General features: G+C 43.3%; 3 protein-coding genes across 5 annotated transcripts; all 3 read right to left on the reverse strand.

The window, feature by feature from the left end:
- Positions 1-1939: 1939 nt before the first annotated feature.
- On the reverse strand, positions 1940-10284 carry sh3glb1a (SH3-domain GRB2-like endophilin B1a). The gene is made up of 9 exons (XM_056434219.1): positions 10102-10284; positions 9543-9684; positions 8590-8718; positions 8119-8252; positions 7395-7487; positions 5111-5200; positions 4781-4881; positions 3664-3877; positions 1940-3206 (listed from the first exon to the last, which is right to left on the reverse strand). Exons 1-9 carry the CDS (start codon positions 10162-10164, stop codon positions 3099-3101), a joined length of 1074 nt encoding a protein of 357 aa, XP_056290194.1. The 5' UTR covers positions 10165-10284; the 3' UTR covers positions 1940-3098.
- Positions 10285-12323: 2039 nt separating this feature from the next.
- LOC130206453 (crystallin J1B-like) lies at positions 12324-18097 on the reverse strand. Of its 2 annotated transcripts, XM_056434435.1 has the most exons (10): positions 17999-18095; positions 17368-17437; positions 16357-16536; positions 15820-15918; positions 15162-15254; positions 14928-15084; positions 14703-14818; positions 13908-13985; positions 13388-13527; positions 12324-12708 (listed from the first exon to the last, which is right to left on the reverse strand). In XM_056434435.1, exons 2-10 carry the CDS (start codon positions 17432-17434, stop codon positions 12604-12606), a joined length of 1035 nt encoding a protein of 344 aa, XP_056290410.1. In that variant the 5' UTR covers positions 17435-17437; positions 17999-18095; the 3' UTR covers positions 12324-12603. The 2 variants fall into 2 exon arrangements, with proteins under 2 accessions (XP_056290410.1, XP_056290411.1); XM_056434436.1 differs by lacking the exon at positions 13908-13985 and having other exon boundaries at positions 17999-18097.
- Positions 18098-19123: 1026 nt separating this feature from the next.
- LOC130206455 (WAS/WASL-interacting protein family member 3-like) lies at positions 19124-23414 on the reverse strand. 2 transcript variants are annotated; one of them, XM_056434438.1, is made up of 6 exons: positions 23160-23414; positions 21374-21439; positions 20570-20650; positions 20306-20351; positions 19554-20219; positions 19124-19419 (listed from the first exon to the last, which is right to left on the reverse strand). In XM_056434438.1, the coding sequence occupies exons 2-5, from the start codon at positions 21408-21410 to the stop codon at positions 20069-20071; spliced, it is 315 nt and encodes a 104-aa protein (XP_056290413.1). In that variant the 5' UTR covers positions 21411-21439; positions 23160-23414; the 3' UTR covers positions 19124-19419; positions 19554-20068. The 2 variants fall into 2 exon arrangements, with proteins under 2 accessions (XP_056290413.1, XP_056290412.1); XM_056434437.1 differs by having other exon boundaries at positions 19554-20351; positions 23160-23399.
- Positions 23415-24185: the final 771 nt, after the last annotated feature.

Raw genomic sequence — 24185 nt, forward strand, 5'->3', positions numbered from 1 at the left:
GCGAGCATGAAAAGCTTGTTCAAGGGATCAGCATTTCTCGGTGCAACATATGAAAGAACATCAGGACTGATGAAAGAGGAAGTGATGTTTTCTCAGGATCACTCATCCTGATCTGGTTTCAGGCTTACTTTATCTAAGCGGGCAGGGTTGTCTTTAAAAAAGTCCTCCGGGTTTCAGAACGCAGAACGCAGAACACTGCACAACTGAAACGTTGAGCCCACAGCTGAGGTTTCACGAGGACCAATGAGAGCTGAGAATATTAGATTTCTTGGTCTTTACTCTTTCTTTTGGTTAGGTGTACAAACATTAAAATAAGCCTTTTTTTCTCCATTGGGCTTTCAGTCTTCACCTCTCACTATCGCACTCATGAAAACTCTTTTGGAAAAGGTAGCACAAGCGACTGGAGGTCAAAGGTTAGTGCGTATTGTCTCTGACGCTGATGGGTGCACGCTGGAGGAAAAACCCCATTGTCCAGCGTAAGCTGATGTACAGGCAGCTTCTTCGTCAACAGGCAGTTTGCAAAACTCCACTTCCTCTTCCCCCTTCCTGCTCCAACGACCATGGAGGCTCTGCTCTGGACTTATTGTTTCGCCAGGAAGCGTCCGCATCATTTGTTAACCGCGTGACTGCCTCGAGACGCCGAAAAGAGACGTAAGCATCTGAGCGTGGAAATAAAACAAAAACATGATTTCAGTGTTTTTACAGGAGGGTTTTATGCGGCTGCCCTCAGTCGTCCACTGGATAGTCTAGAAAACGCCTCACATATTCTAAACTCACAAATCTTTGCAAATTGAGAGATTATGTCAAACTGGGTCAGAGATTTGAGGTATTTTATGGTCTGGGGAGTCAGGAGAGCCCAAGACAACAACAGGGAGAATCCACTCCTTTGCTCACCAAATTCTATCTGAATGTGTCAACATTGAGATTATAATTCATGTGTCCATGTTTGTTCCAGTGGGAGGGATTTGTAACCAAGCATTGTCCCCAACACCAAGCTCCGCACCATGGGCAACCGGGCCTTTTGCTCGGCAGCGCCACGCTTGTGGAACCCTGACCACCTGAGGGCAACTCAGACACTGAACTCTTTTAAGACTGGCCTAAAAACCTTTTTATTCAGGAAGGCATTTTTTACCTTGAGTTAATTTATTGTCAGCTATCAGATTCTTTTTTTTATTTTTATGGGTTGCTTTAACTATGTTTTAATCGGTTTTATTTGTTTTCACTATATGTGTGGCACTGAGATTCTTTGAAGGAAGAGTGCGATAAAAATGAAATGCATTATTATTAAGCACGACGAATTTTAGTCTGGCATTCAGAGGTGTCTTCCGCACGAGAATAAATATCCTTGAGATCACGGTTCAGCTGGAGTAATTGCTTCAACTCATTTGACCTCTTTCACAGGAATTGTCTCGCTTTAGAAATCAAAGTGAACCTTTTAGAGCCAACGCATCAAGAGGATTGGTGATCGTTGACATGCGAGTGCTTCACTGAGGACAAAACAATCGGATATTGACCTGTACCAGGACGCAGTGAGATTTTCTTTTTTCTTTAGTGTTTCATTTCAGTTTTTGTTGTACACTATGTGTATGTTAATGTTGGGTCCTCCCGTGAAACGCATCACTAGCAACACGACCACCGGGTATACAAGGGCAGCTTTTAAAGGTGTTCATGGATGACTTGAGCTTGTTAACTCACTCAGCAATGTTTCCCAATCACAGGTCTCAATTTCATACGATTCTGCCAAATTACATTTCTTCACTTGTATTTCAGTTTAATTTATTATAATTTATTGAATTGCTTGCTCTGCCCTCTAGTGGATCCAGCAGGAATCGATAAAAAAACAATAGAGGCAGCTGTGTAGGACATTTAGCTTCCTCACGACTGAAATCTCATGCATGGACAGAGATAAAACCATACCTCAAAGCAGACCAGTCACATCTTCTTATTTTAACGCATCACATTGTATTTTTATTTTACGATTGTATGCCATCTTATCAGTTACACACAAAAACAAAAAGTAGCCATGGAATAATATACGTTCATCTCCCAGAATGTAACGAGGCATTTTTTTTTTTTCATCGTGGAGATGCAAGTTTAAGGGAAATATTTTTACTTTCCGGCTTTGAGACACCAAGTGGACCAACGGCAGTGACAACAAACACGTCACACACTGTGTATTTATGTACAATACACAAGTCAATAATTTAAATCAGAGATAATGGCCATTTTCAGGTAGATTTACTTCCAAAATGCTGGTTTCCAACTGGCAATAACTTAAATGAAAGTATTGGGGTTCAATACTTAGAGACGGAATAGAGCGTCTTCGTGCAGCCGGTGGAGCTGCGAACAAGGCGAGAGGTTTGAGGGAGGCCGGGCCGCTGCGATGGCCACCCAACGGTGCCTGGCATGGCGCCTCAGCGCCGCGTGGTCAGCAGCAGGAAACGACGCCTCATCAACCGAATGTACCGGAACAACGCGTTAAACTCGCTGTCCGGCATCGCTCCATCCGAGTAAAGCTGCCGCTCAACACTTACGATAATGATAATAAAAACTCATTCTTTGGATAACCATAAGAGCTAATGTGCCGTAAGATTAGCAATTATTATGAAATATGACTTAATAATAAGCGTCACTCTCCACTTCAAACTGAAGTGCATTTTTGTGTTATAAAAAGAAGTGTCTACTCTATCGCTACTTGAAATAATTTGCAGTGAGGGAAGAGAAATAAAACCCTCACATAAAAAAGCATTGAAGTCACCATCTGAGATTTATATTGTAAACATTTTTTTTTTTAAAGTTACAGTTTGGGAGATGTTTTGGCACATATTGCAGATCGCATGGCATCAAGCACAAAAGGTATGGAAGCATGTTATAGAAGGATACGACAGCTGCATACAAACACATCGGGGAGTTTGGGGTCCGCTCTCCTTCCTTCTTTCAAACGTATTCCACCACGTCCGCTAAAACTGAGACTCCTTTTCATAGAAATATAACTCATTCTAAAATGGCCGAGTGGAAGGGAAAGTGAGGCTCGACCCTGCAACGCAATTTAAATACGAGATCACATCGGGTTACAGAGGGCTGGGGGGGGGGGGGTCTCAGTTAAGCAACTCCAGGTAAGTGATGGGCACTTTGCCATTCTGGTTGCCGCGCTCGCCCATCAGCCAATCAGAATCCATACCGACGACGCTGCTGACGACGATCACCTGCGGAGACGGGGACTCGGTCTCAGCTTCCATTCAACAAAAGTTAGACATAATAACTCAGTTATTAATTCAACATTCATTTGTGAAGGCAAATTACTGACGTCGGAAAAGCTCATCAGGACATGACGTTGCACTCGTCCACTTGACAGTTTTGTCTCGGACACCAAATTGTATGAAATGCGTGGTCGTGACTCCTGTTATTACCAAAGTCAGTTGGCCACGGGCCGAGTGGAAAGTGTGCCTGAATGGGAGATTTAGAGCGAATGAGGTAATGCTGGGTCATTGTTAGTCAACCGCTGGCTTGGAACGGGAGATTTTCCAGCAAATGCGGGCGGCTGATGATCCGACTGGGCAGGAACTGCTCCACTGCAGTTCGGTTTTAGAGTCAGGCGTCATAAAGTGATCAGTTTATAAAATTAAATCCATAAATCGCGATTAGGATTATTTCCCGGCTCACCTCGTCAGCCAGCAGGGAGAGCTCGCTGCTGCTGGCCGCGTCGTAGTCGTAGAGCACGCGGGCTTTGCGGCTGCCGTTGGAGCTGCGCAGCTCATTGAAGCCGCCCGACGCCGCCGAGCTGCTGCGGCCCGCCGGCGCGCTGGGCAGGGAGGCCGACACCGAGATGCCGCCCGGCGCCGACGACCGGTTGTTGTTGGAGAACGTGGAGGGGAAGCTGGCGGGAGGAAGAGGAGGTGATGAAACACTGGCGACTGCGGACTGCTTGTGCCAGCCTGGAGCAGAGAAGTGCCCTCCCCCCCATGCAGCACATTACGCATCACTCCTATTGGGTGGCCCCTCCCTGTATGAATGACATGAAGCCCACTCCCCTGGGACCTCATCGCTGATTCAGTGTTAGTCATTTTGAACAGACAAGAGAAACGTTCATGTCCCCCCGACTCGAACCACTTTGATTTTATTGCGGGGGGGAAAAAAGGAACGAGGAAAACATTCAACATCAATACTTTTGTTTCCAGGAAGAGTTTCTAAAAGTTGTTGACCCATTCACAAAGAAAACGGGAACAACAACAAGAGCCTGGAGTCAAATAACTGCTAATAGCATACTAATACTATTAATTATGAAATGAGCAACATAGGTCCGCTTGGTAAGTACTGAGATGAGTAATGATCTTCTCTGTGACATTAGGCCCCCTATTGTAGTGGGACACCAGTAAAATAGTTCAAAATACTATTACCAGAAAATAGTTATTACCAGTGTCCTACAATCACATCATGGAGAGACATTGCAACAGAAATCTACAGAATGGAGCAGATTACAGCTCATGTTACCCAAAGAATGGAAACAGTTCTTAACAGCACAAAAAAAAGCAACTATGTCACAGATAAATGCCTGACTATTTCTTTATTACTATGGTATTGTTTTTGTTTCTTTATTTGTATATGTGTTTGTTTGTTTACTTCTCTTTATACAGAGTCTGAAAAATTGAAATATGTGTTTGTGAGATTCTGAACACTAATAAAATATACATTAAAAAATAAATGTAAAAAATAAAATACTGACAAATAAATACATAAAAAATAGTTCAAAATCAATCAAAATGCGACAGTGGCCTCTCACCTGCCCAGCTGCTTTTGGAGGTCCACCATGTAGTGGTAACACTGAGCGTAGTACGTACTCTGGGCCTCCACAAAGTCATTCAAGCAGCGCAGGTGGTGGGCCTGGTAGTGTGCACAAGGAAGAGAAGAATACTGAAACCGTCACCAGTTTGGATCAAATACTTCAAGTCGAGCAGCTTTCTTAGCTTAGACATTTTTATCTTTTAAAGTTAGGTTTGCGTCATTCGATAACAAACATGTCGTCGTCATAAATGGCAGCTCTACCCACTTCACACACCAAAAGGCGGTACTCGTGGAAACCTTAGGTTACAGAAAACCAGTAGCTACGCACGTGGGTGCTGCTGACGCCTTCCAGCAGCAGCCGGGTGATCTCCGCCTGCCGGTCGAACTCACTCTGGGTCATCCTCAGCTCCTGCTCGGCCTGAGGAGCACCAAGCAAAGCAGAAACAAATGTTTGCTTTTATAGAGCAACATCACCATTCCACGAGGTTGGAGGATTGATGCCGATCCAGTCGAGGCCCCGTGCTCTACAGAACCGAAGAACAGACGTATGGCATCAAAGTAAAGCGAACGAACATGCATCGGACTAAAGAATTGGTTCGCTGATATTCTCTTTATGAAAAGGCCAATTCATCCGTATTTGAGCCGAGTGGATATCCCGTGGTATGAAACTTGCCTTCTAATCAGGAAATCAAATAGAACAACCAAAAACTCTGGAGATAACCAAAATCATTTAAGCTGAATATCAACATGTACCACATTAGTCCGTTAAAAAAAAATGCATGAAGAAATAAAAAATGCCACGAGAAAATACTGCCAGCGTCTGAATGTGCATATGACATGAAATGGCTTCGGCAGGTCCGGACCAGAGAAGACGGGGCCCGTCAGAGAGGAGGACAACAATGAAACGTGAGGCTCATTGTCCCGTCCCTCACGTTGAGCCAGAGGACTCAATGAGTCCTTTAGAACAACGGCTTGTTGAGGCTCACTTCAAAAAAGTCCAACAAACATCCGGAGGCTGATGGGGACCATGGCCTCCCGGTCCTGAAAACGGCTGACGCCAGAACCAGGGAGAGAACATCTACAAGGACTCAAGGTTCTCCGTGAGGGACGGCGGTATGCGTCACAGAGGAGATAAAGGAAGCCACGGACAGCAGCTGCTCACACTGCTACCAGGGGGTTTGGAGTGTGTGTGTGTGTGTGTGTGTGTGTGTGTGTGTTCAATTCAAAGATAGCTCCAACATTCCACTCACCTCTGTCACTTCCTCTGCTCACATCTGCTGCTTTGCGTTTTGAAAACAGTGACACAGTAGTTAGAGCTACAGCTGCTGCGCGGTCAACACATCCTCACACCGCGAGGCCGAGCCGGCGCCGTGCTTCAACAGAACCACGCTCTGTCGGCACCAAGAGGACCGGGACAAGGTAGCACATGCACACATGTCATCCCCGAGCCTCCACACAACCAAACCACCTTGGTTTTGTCGGGTACACAGACCGGCGGAGGAGCGGAGCCGGTGTTAACCAGCTGATGTCGACAGGACACGCCTTTGAATATATGGATTAAAACTAATTACAGGAACACTTGACAGCCCTGCTATTTAGGGAAAGCTAGAGGCTTCAATGAGCACAATAAGAAGCCACGGGGACAGCTCGGCTCCGACACCACCAAGGGAATCAGTCATAGATGGAAGTCGGGCTTGCTGGGTCTCATCTAGATAGTTTCTTGAAGCATTTGTGGAAAGTTGTGTTTAAAAGCTCCTCATCTCCTCTAGACTCTGAGGCCTGCTGCCAAATAGCTTTGCCTGGATGTTGTCCAGTAATGACCCCCCATTTGGCGGACACTGCATCATATTGTTTGGGGATTCTCTAAAAAAGTCTGGAGGCGAACTAATATGTGAGAATGTCTCCTGGGCATCTCTGGCACAAACATTTCTTTAAAGTGAAATGTTCAATCTTATCTCATATTCAGGTTGCACCTACAAGTTGTGAACACTTAGCGATTTAGGCTGCAACTCAAAAACAGTTTCTGCCTTCTCGAGCGACCGATCGCAAACTTGATCTTTTCAGTTTGAGTTCTTTAGGAGTTAAGAAACAGGTTCACGAAGAGGCTGGAAATGAACTAACTTTAGGAGCCCAACAAGACTTTGTAGCCTCTCTGCTGTTTGAAGAGCGATGCCGTTCGTTGCATTCCTGAAGCACAATGCAGTCTTTTAGGTCCCAAACTTTAATTGTGTGTATTTTTGTGTTCATTTTGGGACACTAGTGCCTGTAAACAAAGAAGACGAAAAACCCAGATGTCAGGAGGAAAAAGTAGAGAGCACAGCAAGAAAGCAACTATCCAGAAAAAAAGGGAAGTCTGAAGTTCCCATCACCTCTCATGTGACTGTATGCAAGTCACATGAGATAAAATGATCAGCATCGTGTTGTGTAACTTGGCGTGGCCGTCATGACAGAGGAGGACACGCCCAGGCAGCTTGTCTTCCTCTGAAAGGAAGTTGGCTAATGATCTTAGAGAATTCACCACCACTGTTCATTAATCAGTATTAAAATGACCGAAAGGCATCCAAATGCATTGATGACTGTGAGTGTGTGCGTGTGTGTGTGTGTGCACTTACCGCAGCTCTACCATCAGCCATCCTGGCTTTCTTGAGTTTGGTTTTAGCTGCATCCAAATCCAAACGTTTGACCTGCAGCAGTTTCTTCTCTTTCTGAAAAACAAAAACACAATAAAATCCTAAAATAAATACAGGAGATTAAACATAAATGGTGGGAAGCGCATGTTTTAATGTGCAGGATGTTTGGAGGTATTGATTAAAGGTCCAACAGGGCAAGTAACAAACGGGTACACTGGGTCCAACACGGCAGGACAAGCATCTGAAATGTGGATATCTTTAAGCCAGTGTCCCTCTCTGACGCTACGGGAAGCTGAAGCTTCAACTCGGAGCGACAGGAAGTTGTTTGTTTGTGTCAACTAAAGCGTAACTGCTGCTTCATGGGCTGGTGACAGCATTACAAAGTGTTGACTGTAATGACTTTAACCACACAGTTCAATCAACAAGTACAAGTCGTTTGTTTCAACTGTTAAAGGAAATTCTATCAAAGTACTTTTTGGACCAGATACAAATGCCAGATATGAACCTAAATTGCCTTTTCATTTTTTTTCTTATCAACTTCACAGAAAAAATCAAAACCTTTGCTAATTGCTAATTTATAATTAGTTATCATTTTGTCGAGAGGGGCCCTCATCAAGCCAATACTCGTCTACAGTCAGTTCCAGATCAAAAGTGCAAAGTGCTGTGAAAAGTGATTTAAAGAGCTGTAGCCAGCAGTCAAACTCACCAGGATGGTTTTGAAGTCTCCCTCTAAGAAGTTTCTGAAAGGTGTCAGGAAGTTGATGGCGGAACTTTGGATCAACTCCCGTTCTGCCCCACCTAACTGCTTCTCCGTCTCACCACATTTTATCAAAGCCTTTCCTGTAATGGTCAGCAGCGCACAAACACAAATTCACTCCCAGCGTCGCGCTGGCCTGTACTAAGGAGTATGCAGAGGCCTGTGGGTATGTGCAAAAGCAAGAAGCTACATCTGAGGAATGACCTTGACCACCAAAGACGGGTGCAGGGGATCAAAGTGATGCTTAACATCATAACAGAAGAATGGTGTTCAAAGGTTACCAACAAACCGTCAAAATAACTTTCATCAGTCGAGACATGACAGAATATTCACATCCAAACCATTTCATGCAAGTATTCCCAAAAACTACACATTAATATCGAGAAGCTGAAGAGCTTCCAGCTCAGTGTCGTCGCTCACCATAGGCAGTGCCAGGACCAAATTCACCTCCCGACTCGATCATGGACTGGCCCAGCAGCTCATGGTTGTTCATTCGCGTCGGGGCTTTTTTCTCCAGTTTCTCGTACACAAATTCTTCTAGCCGGACATCTGCAGACCGCAAGAAGAAAACCTAATTACAAAGTCATAAGACGACAGTGAGGGAGCCACACGTAGGGCAGTCGACTTGAGGACAGAGAGGCCCAAACTGCCTACTTTACATTTGTAAACTAAAACTAAAGGCTCTCAGAACGACAATAAAATGTGAGAACATCAAGAAAACGAGCACCGACAGCCACAGCCGACATGCATATATACATCTGTGTTATTCGGATGTACAGAAGGGGGTGGGGAGACAAATCCAATTAAAAATATCCAGCCTTCACACGAGTCTTTAATCACCAGCTGGTCCGTCTGTGTGTGTTTGTTGTGCTACAGCATCATGGTGTGAACACAGGAGGATGCACAGCTGAGCTTACAGACTTCGCAGACAGCCCACATCCTGGTGTCGGTCAAACACCATCTCAGCGATGTCGAGCATGTCTGTTTTTATGCGACCCCTTTACACTGGCAAACGTTGAAATCCAGGCATTTTCTGATTCAATGAGGTCCTTTGGAATGTAGCAGCTATCATTTGTCAACACAATTAAACAAGTTATGAACTCCCAGCACGGACGTCATTCTGATAACATTGCAGAAACAGTCAATTTCCACATGTTGACTTCAAAAAGGGAAAGCCGGATGGAGGATACACATTATGACGAACAGTACCTGAACATTTAAGAGTGGAATTAAGATGACGGAAAATGGGGATTTGGTGGTTTCCTCCCTATAGAGAGAATGGTACCTGCTACAGCTGATCATACATACAGTATGTCAGTATGTTCTGTTTGCCAGGCCAGTCACGTTCGCCCCAGAGTCACCGGCGGTCTTACTTGGGTTGGGCTGCAGCAAGACTTCCGTCTGCTTCATGATCCGCTCCGTCCAATGCTTGGTGTTCTCGGCTCTGACCAGGAGATTCTCCAAATGAGCGTCCAACTCTGTCTTTTCAGCCTGACCAAGTTTCTCTTCTGTAAACTGAAGAAAAAAAAGGAAATAGTCGTGGTTATTGTCCACACGACCTTTCGCCCGTTTGACGTGACGCCACACCTGCAGAAGAAGGTGACCAACGGAACATAAACGCGACCTGCTCAACTAACGTTCATGTCTCCATCTATTGGGTCCCGCGGCCTGCTTTGATGGTCAGTGTTAGCTGTCGTAGAGACGGGGGTGTCGGTGGAACTATTTAAGCAACAGGCATGTAACCGCAGACAACTTTTAAGGGCGTAACATTGCCTCTCAAGATGATAGCACAGGCCACTTAGCAACACAATAACAGCTAGCGGCGTGAAGCTAATTAGCAGCTGTTTAGCATGGGAGCTAACGCTACCTGATTTAAACTAACAGCTAACGTTGGTTAGCAGCCACTTCCGCAAACCAGGCGCTCTGACTTACTTGTACCGCACGGCTTAGAAAAGTACCGGCGTCTGCAGCTAACCGCTTTACATTAAAATCCATGGCACCGCGGGGGTAATAGGCACATACAAGATCAACGAGCGTGTCTCAGTCAAACTGACATCCCTGTACGTGACTCAAGCAACTTTTTTTGTGTGGGAGTTCCTCCCAGCTGTGGGTCCTGACAAAGATATTGTACGGGCAAGATACTTCACGTCCACTTCCGCGTCTGACAGCTGAGCGGAAAATCTCGCGCTTGCGCATGTCGTCACACGACACGATTGGATGGTTGACAGCGGAAAAAGGATGTGAATAAATTGAAACGACTCGAGTTTTAGTGAGTTATACGTGTGTGCTGTTGGTTCTGGTCAGCACCGCAAACGGAAATTGTTTATACCTTGGGGCTTGTAACTTGTATCTGCATGGTAATGTCATGTTACACGGGAGTGTGGCGGAAACACTACGTAGAATCTTTGGCAGTGGGTTTATGAGGTCGACGCGCTCTGCTCAGCTGTACGTTAATTAGTTGCAGTCGTTCCCATTAGGCTAATGTTGTGTTGCACTCGTTTGGAAAAATGTGTAATAAAACAACAAGCAACATACCAACTCAGAATGTATTGTGCACGTTATTTTTAAAAGGGTAAAATTAGTTAGGGTTTATTATGTCCAACCAAAAATAATCTAATTAATATTCACACGTTAGACAATACAAAGGGAATATAAACTACAAGGTGAAGGTCCCTTGTGGTGGCTTTAGGAATTAAAATACAGCACACTGTAACACATTTACAATCATTTGCCCTGAAGCCTGGACATCATACCTTTGGCCTGTCACCCCTCATGGGTCCTTTTTACATTTGTTCTTTTAGTGTCAGATATCATTGACAGCTGTGAAATCTGAATGATAATTGACCTTTGACCATAACATGTTTTTTGTGCGTTTGTATAGTAGCATACAAGATCCACATGTAAAACCACCATTCCATCAGATGTATTCCAATATATTTTTTCCTGAATATCCCCCTGACATCTCCAGCCTGGCTGCTGCTCATCCCACTGTAAACACACGTTCTAATTTCACTGTTCTGTGGAGGAGGAAGAGGAGGAGTAGGAGGAATGAAACAGAGAGGCTCATCTGTCCTCATAAGTTTTGCATTATGACGAGAGTCATGGCTCGACTTTAAACTTGTCAATTCTGTTGAAAGTAAACGACACGGTGTGCACTTCAAGTGAGGCCATTATGGAAGACAGGGAGAGATTATAGATAGAGATGCCCCACGTTTGCATATTTTCCGTTTTATTCCACCATAATGTATCTTTGGTACATGCAGGTCATTTGCAATGAGGATAATGTTCTTGCAACTTATTATCTTCTGCAAACCCTCGCCTCTTCATGGAATTGTCCCGAGTAAGAGGACTTTGGACGATTTTGGAAAAACAAAAACACTCTTCAGGTCTGGATGTAATTATGCCAGAGAGAGCCTGCTACCTGCTGCGTGGGAGGATGTCAGAGGGAGAGAAATCAAATGACTTCTCTCTGTGTCAGCTACAACCTCTTGCTCGAAGGTTTACTCAACCACACATGTGTTCCTATGTTGGGTTTGGGCTTCACAAATATGAATGCCGTGGGGTTTTTCCCCCACCACACACACACACACACACACACACACACACACACACACACACACAGTAGTTTCTCATTGCACTGCCAAGATGTCATGTAATACACATTTTCATAAAAATGGTATTGATTTACAATGTTAACTTTGATAATGTTTCAGATTTTTCAGAACAAGCTGGAGCTATTGCCTATTTATCATCACATATAAGCTGTTAAAAGCAATTGGTCTGCAACAGTATAGCCCACACACTGCATATTTTTAAATAACCACACTGTCAAAGATATTAAGGCTTTGGCTTTGCTTCGTGCTTGGCTAACTTTCAAAATTGTTGGGGCGGGTGCTTTTAAACATATGAATATGGAAGTCAGCACTTTCAGGAAGGCAGAACAGCTCCTTTGAGGGAGGACTCGGTTGCAGTCTGGTTGCTCCAGTAGTAAATCTGTGCGTATCTGCTCTTTCACTTCACAATTACAGAAAGCACTCAATGGTCAGAGAGAACCTAAAAACCAGCTGAACCCTCAGCAAAAGTACTCATGTTTCCTGAGATTAGGCAATCCCAACTGTCCACTTTGCAGCACAGAACCAACGGAGCGACGCATGTACGTTGGAGATATTTCAGTTCTTTATTGGAGACGTTCTTTACAATGCAGCTGCTGAGGATGGATGCATTCAGTGACTTTCCCTTTCTTACATGACGCAGCTTTGACACAGAGCGAAAGGATTCGAGTTTCATTCAGCACGAGACTTTAAAATGCGACCGTCATGGATCGTCGCGTCAAAGCACATCTGCAATTTGAGAAAGCCTTCTTTGATTATCCGCACTCCATGAATACTTGATACGTGTTAAAGCAACTGCATTTAGGGCAAATTCAAAGCTGAACTACAACTGGAGCTTTTTTTGGACCAAATGTTGGGATAGCTCCAGCAGCAGAGGATAGCGCAGTGTTCTCTCCCTCCAAGACTCCGGGACTCCCTGCAGACCAGTCTGAAACACATCAAGATGACAGCTGAACGCATTACAGGCAGCTGAAAGCTCGCTGTGAAACTCATCACACAGTCTCCTCAATTATGATGATAATATATGAAAACACTTATATAACTAAATGTAGGCCTAAGTGTCAATCTTCCAAAATTATCCATTTCAGAAAAAAAGTAGTTCATATAAGATGATTGCATTCAATATTTGGTAAATGTTAACCTCCCACCGAGTGCAATATTCATCGCCTTGAATGCAATCCTTTTTTATTTGTTCTTAAACGGACAATTGCACTACTTCTTAAATGTTATTTTATTATTAGTCTTTCTCTCATGCAGGCTATGCAGAACTTCACAGATTGTATTTGCGGAGTGACAAAAAAACATCTTGAGTCTTGAACAATTAAAAACAAAATGCTAAATCATACGCGTGGACCATGAAACAAACATGGTTGATTGATTTTGTGACCAGTTTTACACTGTGCTGTCATACATTATTTGCATATATACTTATCAGTGCATCTCATTAATAACAAAACAAAATACTTTTTAGAAATATAAACTATTGTATAAAAATTAAAATAATTATAGGCGACTGTTTAAAAACACATATCCGAAAGCATTTCCTACGCACAAAGCACCAGTGACTGATAAGTAATTCACATGCCGAGAGCCACGCTCTTCAGTACCTGTGCCCCAAAACAGGCCCCGATGAAGGAGGCTCTGCTGGAGGTGCATCCCCCGCAGCGCATGGTGTCCCTGACTGCTTCATCCAGCTGTTTCAGTGTCAGGACTCCATGTAGCGCTCCCTGGAACGCACCAGGCAGAACTAGATGGAGAAAAAAAAACAGATTTAAAAGATTCATGCATGGTCAGATCATCTGTCAAATATAAAGGATCCAGTCTTTTGTAAGTGTTCTTATAATGCCACCAAGTTACTTCCCCGTGTATTTTCATGCACTTTAATGCATTTTCATTTACTTTCATTTTACGTGGCCTTGTACAACCTCACATGTAGAGTCAGCATCTCAACCTTTTAGCCCTGTAAAACCCGAGACACTCAACTCAGCAGGAAGGGGGGAAATGAAAAGCAAGGAGACCATTAGTCAGGAGATCAAAGGCCGGAGGACCCTCCTAACGGATATACTGACAGGGAGGAGGGCACGCAAGTCGTGCCAAGTCGGATCTCGCCGCCACCGCACGGCTTACCTCATGTGTTTGTGAACACAGCAGGCACGAGCTGCTGGGCCGTCTTGGCGAGGTTGTCCTTCACCTGGTGGATATGAGCTTCAGATCCAGGAAGAGAGGATGTATTGTTTAGTGTTGAATCACAAGGCCCATTCTTATGGGGCTGTGGCTGCCGATTGTCAAAACACACATTCTGTATCTTCGACATCTTTTCTGTAACCTTAGATATTGATCTTGAATGACAAAAGCTAGTAGACATGTTGGGTTTCTTGCAGTTTTAACCACTTTTCCCACAAGACCTCTTTGTTTATGTGGTCGGTCTGCCTATCTCTCCCCCCCCATCCCTCGCCCTCATACTAGAAGTTTGATCAACAAACGTTCACTTTCTTGCACAGAGTTAGATGAGAAGGCTGATATAGGTACATTTATTAATATATGGAAAGCCAGAAGTGTAGCTTAATTTCGTAGAAAGAAGCAGCTAAACCGGCAACACAAGCTCACTAATTAAAAAGTTATGTCTTGTTTGCTCACGCTGAAAACTATTTAAGATAAATCTTCAACCTACGAGCATTTATAAAGCCATAAGTGTATTTTCTGTTAGCTTTGGAGGTAGCCAGGCTGACTGCCGACCGCTGCCTCTGGTGTGTATGCTAAGCTAAACGAAGAAACAGTTATTGCGTCATATTAATACACAGTTATTTGTGCGTTGCTCTTTTTGTCTAACTCTCGTCAAGAAAATTGAATAGCCGTATATCGATGCTATAATGTCACTATTCCTTTAAATCTCAAAAAGGACCAAGACACATGTCGCCTCACCGATGACAGCCCGGTCCAGCTTCTGAGGGTTCTGTCTCTTCGGGTCATTCAACTGAGCCAGAACTGCTTCCAGGGCATTGGGATCTGAACCATTCAGAATGAAATGCTCCAAAAACCTGACAATGTTAGGCAGACAAACAAAGGGTGAAGCCTCCCTTCACTCATATTTCTGTAGCTCGCGTGCGTGACCAGAAGTTGATCGTCTTCCTGAGAGCCTTCTCTTACCTCGCTGCAGCCAGCGTCCCCGCCACACAAATGTCATTGTTCTGGGTCACCCGCACGACTTTCTCCACTTTCTCCAGCATCTCAGGCCGGCCAGCGTACAAGGCCACCAGAGGAGCCAGTTTAGTGACGCCGTCCATCTGACAGTCCACATCGCAGCCTCAAAAACAAAATACAGAGATGAATGCCACCAAAAAAGAGTTCTTCACGCACTTTTGATCTGTGATTTTTTTTTACCAGTTTCTTCTTTGCCAGCATCCACATTTCTGATGAAAGCCTTCAGGCTGCTGTTTCTCCATGGGCCATCGATGGGGAGTATGGGTTTGGGGCCTAACACATGAAACAAACAGCTCATTTATAGAGGGAAATAAATCTATTCAACAGCTTCAGCCTCGTTAATAAGATGGAATCAGAGTAGTGTGTGTAAGGGACAAAGGAAGCGAGAGAAGAAAAGAAACATTTCCTTTGACTGTCTGTCAATGCAGTTCATGTTTCTGTAGGTGGAGCCATTTTCTTTGTCGACTCAGTCATGGCTCCCACTGCCCATGATGGTGACACAGCTCCTTTTATATTATTCGGAGACATACAACCGTCGACGGTTTACTGCACGCATATGTGCCCTGTGGTGATGTGCAGCAGCACTGTATTTATATGATATCCTGAGCATTAAAAAAAAAGTACAAATTCAAAGCTCTGAACACCAAGAACAGAGAAGTCTGACTGTATGGAATATCTTAGAGGGAATTCCCCATCAGCTGGTAGGAAAAACGCTATGCACAGTGTTATCAGACACTGACAGAGGCTCTCACATCCGTTGAGGCCGCTTCAGTTAATGATTTATACATATGGACATTACAATATGGACCGTTACATGAGAGCAGAATGGGCACGGTACCTCCTTTCTTCCTGTAAGGGTCGTTGAGAGGCAGGTCGTACACCGTTCCTGGGCCAAAGAACTTGTACATGCGCTTGGTCAAGTCTTCCACATTAACATCTGCCAACACATGACATATTGTATCTTTAAGAAAAACATTTTATTGTTCACTATCAAACACAGTGAGGTGAAATCGTGATCAATCCCAGGAAGTCAGAGCACTCAGAGGATAATAGTCGAGCACATAACCCACAGATTAAACCACAGCATGTCCCTTTTAATCTTCAGCTTGGCTTAACGATGACCCATGTTTCCAGTTTTTAAGTTTCTTAGTTAACATATTTGCCTCCTAAATCATGCAGCCAACAACATTTTCACTTGTGTCAGGAACGATAAAGAGTAAAACCTCCTTGAAACATCAGGATTTAGGTGAAACATGTTCTTGATTTTACTATTGCAACAATATCATCTTGAAAGGAGTACGTTTGATGAGTTATGCGCAATCGAACAATGTGTAACAGGCGGGCACAGACAATGTCATGCTAGTCATGTTCGTACCTCCACACTGGCTGAGCGACTCCAGCAGGACGTACGCCTGGTCCCCGTAGCACGTCTGCTCGCCAGTCGCTCTGCGGTAGAAAGGATTCGCTGACTGAGGCCGGAACTCAGGACAGGGCTCCAGATCAGAGAGAACTTCTTTGAGCCTGTCAGCATTGTAGATCCAATGCATGGGCTGGGCTGTATGGGGGGTAAAACACACACACACACACACACACACACACACACACACACACACACACACACACACACACACATGAAAGAGAGAGGAGAATAGTTTTTAACATGATAGTCTGGACAGATAGCATGGAAAGGGAAAAGATGTGCGTTCTTTGCCAAACAGTCATTCTCGTTTAGGTTTAGTCAGCAAGCAGGAATTTAGGATTATTCCCTTTAGTGTGCATCATTATATGGCGAGTTAAGAGAAAAGAAGAAATATTGTTATTGTCATACTAAATATAGTTGTATACATATATATGAAATTCTTCTCTGCATTTAACCCATCCTGAGTTCTTAAGGAGCAGTGGGCTGCTGTGAAGAATGACGTGGTGGTAAATAAATTAGACAAGGTAAGTATATTGTAGTATATATTATATAGTAAATGCTACCAATAAGTGATCATATTGGCTATAGTTTAGGTGTTTCATCGTAGCTACTGCAGAAACGGCGCTTTCAGAACATTATGGGTGAAGTCAAACCGACTTACACGAGTTAAGGAAACGCCTGTTTTTTATCAGCATGCACAGATGTTGCTGTGCGACACAGAGGAAAACAACCAAACAGTTTTTGAAGCTGAGACACTTGATATATGAAAGATAAATGCGATGTAAGCTCTAGAAATATATATAATATTAAACAGTAGAAGGTAGAAGTTTCATGAAAGTGCCATAGCATGCACTATGGACTATGGCTTAATAAATGAGAATATGGGAAGTGTAGGAAGCAGATTTGGTTTGTATGAGGCAAAGCCCGCTTGCTCTAATTAACTCGGTAACACATGGTTTATCTTACCCGCTGCATCTGCTACTGCGGCCCCAACAATGGCCCCGATGGCTCTGTCTGCCAAAGTCAAGGCCATCTCCTTTTAGTTCAGACACAAGGACAAGCATACACAAGAAATTACAACACAGATCGCCCGACGTGAATGTCTGTCAATTGAAATAGAAATACAGCTCACTTTTCTTGTTGTCAATGATCTCATGTAACAAGGCACTCAGATACTTCTACGCATTGAGTTTTATTTCAATGTTTTAATTTATGAATGCAACAATCAGTACAACCAGATGCAGAAGTCAGTCTATTTTATTCTTTCTTTTTTTGTGAATCAAGCTTGGCTGCATGCGGTTGTCTAGCTTTCATTTAGGTGGATAAATAGAAGTTACCTTGTAAATGTTTGCAAAACAGCATTTGATTACCAAACATCCCGAATAAAAGGTGAGAGGATTATTCGTATGCATCCAAGAATGTAACCTTAGAAAGGTCACACTTTGTAATTTGGTTGTTAAATTTCATAATATGCTTGGAATATTAATGTGTGTTTTTTCATTAAATACGCCAGAAGTCCTTGAAACAATAAGGTGCATCATAACAAAGTGCTAGGTTATATTCAATGTCAATCGCGGGACAGCTCGTCTACCCTTACCTTTGAGCCTCGTCTTCACCTTCAAGCAAACCACATGAAGTTTGGTAAAGCGTCGTCTCCGTGTCTGTTTTCTGACAAGGGGAGGGTTCCATCAGCCGGTGATAAGTACGCACCAATGGGAACCCAAGATAAACTGTTTTGTAACACTGGGCTCCAGCTGGTATGCAAAGGCCTACATTCAGGCGCGTGCAGATAGAGCCCTAGTGGTGCTCAAGCACCTGCCCTTTTGCCCTGGATGAGAAAAGTGCCCTTTCTGTATGCAAGTCAAATACACATTATTGTGGTCGTCGTGCTCCGGTTTATTTTTTCTGTTTTTTAGACGTGAGACGGGAGTTGTTCTTACAGAAAGCCCGTCGGCCCGAAGATGAACGGGACGATGAAAGTCTGTTTGATTCCTTCTTCAGGTTGGACCCGACATGCCACGTTCAACGAGTCCAGAAGGCCGAGCCCTGTGTCCGGCTGCTGGGAGGCGAGGAGCTTCCAGACTCTCCAGGAGCTGCTGGACGAGGTGCCGGCTCATGTCTCCTGTCCTCGGCCTCCAGAGGACGTCATTCATGCTGCTGAGGTCCAGCGGCTGTGGAGACGTCCTCCTCCATGTCGTCTGTTCTTTGGTTTTGTTTCAATGTTCTCCATCCAGTGAGGAGTTTGGTATAAAAGCATCATTTCATAAACTGCTGTTACTTACTTTCCTATTTTCTATATTTGTCAATGAAACTCTTGTAAATATAAATGAGGCATTGCTTTAGTTGGATTATTTAGAGTGAAGATATATGTTGGTATTTGTGACTGATTGTTGCCAACTGACATGACACATGTTGACGTTTTGCCATGTAGGATGTTTTGTACGATAAAATATCTTTGTGGTCATTTAAGCTATTTTTGGCAAAACACAAAACAAAAATATAATTTTTGGTTTAATCATTTACCCGCTATGAAGATGAAGAATTAGCACTGGCATAAACTAACAATATATTACTGACATTAATTAATAAGAATCAACACAATAAGTAAATATAAAAACTATAACATTGTAGTGCATAAGTCTCAACCATTAAAGTTGATATAACCCAATGTGAACATCATAACAGTGTTTGCTGACCCAGTAGTTTTGAATAAAAAGACATATTTTGATGTTGTGGTAAATGTATTCATTAAAATCAGGAGATAACAATCTACATACTGTACACAGTTTACATGAACATACAGGATTCCATGTGACAAATGAAAGAATGATGATGTCTTGTTCAGGCTGAAGCGTCCGTCTTCTTCACAGCTGCTTCCTGTGTGGGCGGGGCGGGCGGTGTCGGGGGTTTGGGTGGACGGGCGGGGGGGGTCCTGATTGACTTGTGTCGTGGTCTGCTGAAGGTGATGGGTTGGTTGACATCCACCTCCAGCTGGGAGAGAGACAGAGGAGTCCTGCCCTGTGAGACACAAACACCAGACATGAATACGTTTGAACTGAACTCCACAACCTTTACATTATTGGGTTGGATCTGGCCTCCAGTGATGGGATCGTATTACTGATACTTCTGTCGTCTGAGTGAGGATTACTTACTCCGCCCACTGAAAGAAAGGCAACCGCCGCTCTTCTTCTGGTCCTGTAGTCCTTCATCCTTCTCATGTGGTCCTCCCTCGTCATCTTCTTCGTCGTCGTCAAGGAGATCCTGGAAGTTTCTTCTTGTATCACAGCATTCGATACCTAAATAAAAAACTTGGAGAAACCAGCCTTCCCCTGCCAGGCGCGAGGGAAGGCTGGTTGGCACTTTATCCGTCCTGCCGGGCAGTCGGGCTCCTCCTCTTCCTGCTGCTCCTGGTGGACTCTTCTGGTTTCTGGGGGACGGGCCGGAGCTGCTTCAGGACGTTCCACAGCTGGTTTCTAATTTAATTGTATATATTGTGTGTCTGTCTATTGTAAACTATATTTTCACATACAAGGAATGTGTCATGGCGGGTGGTGCAACATTAGACAATAACATTAAACAATCAACAATCAACAAAGTGCAAGAATTGTAACATTACATTTACAGTAGAATATAAAATAAAGTGCCCATACAAACCAATAACAGTCCTTTAAACAGTGTAGTGTAAGTTTAAAGGGACAAGTGTATCACTAACCTGATAACTTACCTGCGGGCCAGTCCCTGGCGGAGTCGGCGGATGGCGCGGAGCTGGCGGAACCGGCGGCGGATGTCTGGGTGTCGGAGTCGGCGCCGGAGCTCGTCTGGTGTTAAAAGGGCAAAGACACGCAACAAAGACACACGCGCATTATGAAGCCTAATGTCCGCAATGTTATCTTCCTCGACTAACCTGATGGCCGTAGGGAGGCCAGGAGCTCCATCGTAGTCGCCACCAGCTGAAGGGAAACATTTAAGGATTCTTCATTCAATAAAATAGTTCTGGATTACATTGAGCAATAATAGATTCAGATTCCAGCTGCTAATCAATCAGTTAGCAGGTCGTTATGCAACTGTTTAGACTCGTGAGCCACACCTTCCAGACTAAACAATGTTTCATATCTTCTCACGTTCCCCCTATGTAAACCTTTAATTGTGCATTGCTCTGATTTCTTACCTCCGTAGTCGATGCCGATGGCTGCCGCCGGGGGGCTGGGAGGGGGGGGTGGCGGCGCAGCTCCAACGAAGTCGCCAACAGCTGCAGGGAAACATTCAAACAGGATTCTTCATTACATAAAATAGTTCTGGATTACATTGAGCAATAATATTCAGATTCCAGCTGCTAACCAATAAGTTAGCAGGTCAATGTGCAACTGTTTAGACTCGTGAGCCACACCTTCCAGACTAAACAATGTTTCATATCTTCTCACTTTCCCCTTTATAAACCTTTAGTTGTGCGACAGGAGGGTTAATTGTCAAATAAATAGTTTATGGGATAGTATTAATTAAAAGGAGCAGATGTTTGTTGAATAAGTGACGTTTCAGTCAAACAGTCAAAACAAACCAACTCATTGTCTCAATCAGATGCGCCTCTAACACACCTGGTGTGATGACGTCACGCTGACGCATGATTCAATTTCAGAATTAAGAATTAATTAATTAATTTTCTTCAGAAATTTAAATGTAAAATCTGTCATATTTGATACCCTCTAAATAAAATAACATTGTTTTAAATACACTACACTAATAGTTAACACATACCACAGATATCCAGCGACTTTTAAGACATTCTGGTCCTGAAATAATCATTTTACACAGAGAAACCTCCACCACATCTGTATTTTTCAAACAGGCCCCTTGACATTGTGAACTGTTCAACTATAAACTCAAAAGGTTTCACTAGTTTCTCAACTGAGAAAGTTTTAAATGGTTTTAAGGTAAGAACCAATAACAAAAATGCTAATATAAATATAAAACTTACCTCTGGCGTCGCCCCGTGCGTACAGGTGGTCCTCCATTCTCAGGCTTCTCGGGAGGAAGTCAGTCACTAGAACGAGATTCAAGGATAACTTTCAGCTAGCGGTCAACAGCTCGAGGAGTTAGCTTCACAGCTCTGGTCAACCAGAGGGCTCAAGCTCGGGTTGAGGTCAAAGTGCAAAGGAGCCGAGGCTCAACGTTCGGCTGTTATGCAGCCTCGGCCAGGTCGTTACCATGGCAATGCGCGCGTCTTGCTTGCGTGCCCACAACTTAAATATCTGGATCCTTTTCAAATTCAAAGAAGGACATCTGAATATGAATACCCGAAAGTTTTAGACAGCTCTGAGTTAAGGGCCCCAAAAACAGGTCCATGCGAACTTTATGGTCTACGGCTACAGACAGCGCCGCCGCTCCCATAACGCGCACTACGCGCTGTGCGTAGGGCACCAAGTCCTGAGGGGGCTCACTCAAAGAAATGACTCATTGGATGAACTCAATTAAATTGTTGGCAGGTTTTCCATCCAATAATTATATGCAACTCCAACTCAAATTTAGCACATCAGTGCAATAAAATGTAATTAAGTTTGTCCAACTCATTTGTATCAAATACATCTAAAATAAAATAACGATATTCATTAAATTAATTTGTGTTTGTCCAACTCAAAATATAAACTAACTAACAAAATATGCAAACTCCACACAGAAGGAACGCCCCGACTGGGAATTGAACCCACGGCCCTCTGGCTTTGAGGCGACAGTGAGAGCCACTGCACCACCGTGCAGCCCTGAAAGTGTCTTCATCATGTAAACAACTCATCCTCAGCTGGCGCATGCGCAAAGGGTCGTCCTCAATGAAACACATTTATTTTTGAGTTGATATGCACACCATCTAACCTAAATAAATCTAATAAATGAAAGTATTCATACATTTTGTGTTACACCCATTAAATATAAATATCTATTTTTGTAATTGATTTATTTAAATGTATCAAACAATATTTAAATGTGTCACCTCTAAGAAGGGCTTGAATCGGTTTTTTGAGTGCACCACAAAATAGACAACTAAAAAATCCTCATAGTTATAATAATTATAATGCCGATATTATTTCAGTCTAGAAATATTCGACACCTTTTAGGCATGTATATCACAAAACAGGCAGAACAAGAGAGATATTTAATCGCTCAGCTAACTCTACTTCACAAACAAAGCACCGCGACAACGAGCACAGTGCATTTTAATGTTAAATAAATCACTTTAATATGATAAAGTAAAAGGAGCAGACGTGTTACAATAAGGCCCGTTTCAACGGTCACAACAGAGCAGCTCCGGGTCACGCGCAGCTCCGGGTCACGCGCAGCTCAGGTCAGGCGGCCCGCGCGTTCCCGATGGTTACCATGGTGCCGAGTTTATGCATTTTACGGGGTACATTTGAGAATTCTATAGAAATGCTTGAGGCGCCATCTTTTTTGGGAATTTCAAAGTTACATTTCAACGTTTTGATGCCTTACAACTAAAATAAAAGGGGTTTCGAGGCTTTGCACTAATTGTCAACACATTCCGCACATCTCCCGACATTTTCAAGACATTCTGCAGCCCAAATCTCATTTTACACGACGAATCATCGACTGAGTCACTTTTCACAAAATATGTTTTCCCAAAATGTCCTGTCAACATTATAAACGTTAAAACTCAAAAGGTTTCACTGATTTCTAAACTGAGAACACTTTTATGGATTCAAGGGGATACGTTAATAATAAAAATGCTAAATTAAATGTAGAAATGGTCTTACCTTATGGTCCAAATCACAGCCCGGTCGCTTCAGCAGGGGCTCGTCCTCGGCTCTCGGTCTCTCGTAGTCCGGATCTCGTGTAGTTCTGTAAGACAACAAGTTTTGTTTCCAACAAAAAGACTCAAGCAGTGCAAAAGTCTCAGAGTTTCCTTCACAGGTTTGGGTTCACAGGTTTGGGTTCACAGGAGGGTTCACAGGTGAGGTCCGCTCGTGTCAAAGTCCAAAGTGCAAAGGGCAGAATCAGAACGTCCGCGGCCTTAAATAACCTCGGTCCGGTTTCCATGGCATTGACTGACGTGCGTGCGTGCGTGCGTGCGTGAGTGCGTAAGTGCGTAAGTGAGTGCGATTGAGCTATACAGAGAGGCATTATTTATTTCCCCCATATTTTGTAAATAAATATTTGATTCATACGAGTTATTATTATTATTATTATTATTTTTATTATTATTATAATATTATTTCTCAGTAATCTGTTGCTATTCAGTACAGCTGAATGAGCTGTAAAGCCAAACTGTATGCTAGATGAAATATATTATATTATATATTAGAATCTTATTATTTCAGAGGGACCATATACAGGTAAAACAAACGTCACCATTTGATGCACTGCACCAGATTGTACTTGGCAGATGGACGAGCAATAGATGACGCGGGCTTGGAGGTGTATGGTCTTCCGACTAAACTTCATTTATTTGACAGCTACGTTTCCCCTCTCAACTTCTTGAAACTGCTAGAGAGGTCAAATGATTACTGTCCATTATCTTTTTTCGTAAAGTCTTCAGCATCTATTCTTCTTTAAACAAATAATGTTTTCTTTTATTTGGAAATATTGACAGGTACATAACACAGTAAACATTAACTGACATTTCCATTGTTCATCATCTTTAAAAAAAAATATCAGTTAACAAACCAAATCAATCTGCTAATTGTCAAGATATTTCAGTCCAGATCCAAAATAAAAAAAGAAAGTTACTACAAAAATAAATAAAAAAGAACATACAGTATACCTTTCAAGTTAATTAATCA

Source organism: Pseudoliparis swirei, chromosome 16 (genome assembly GCF_029220125.1).
Source record: "Pseudoliparis swirei isolate HS2019 ecotype Mariana Trench chromosome 16, NWPU_hadal_v1, whole genome shotgun sequence".
In the NCBI taxonomy this organism is placed as follows: Eukaryota; Metazoa; Chordata; class Actinopteri; order Perciformes; family Liparidae; genus Pseudoliparis; species Pseudoliparis swirei.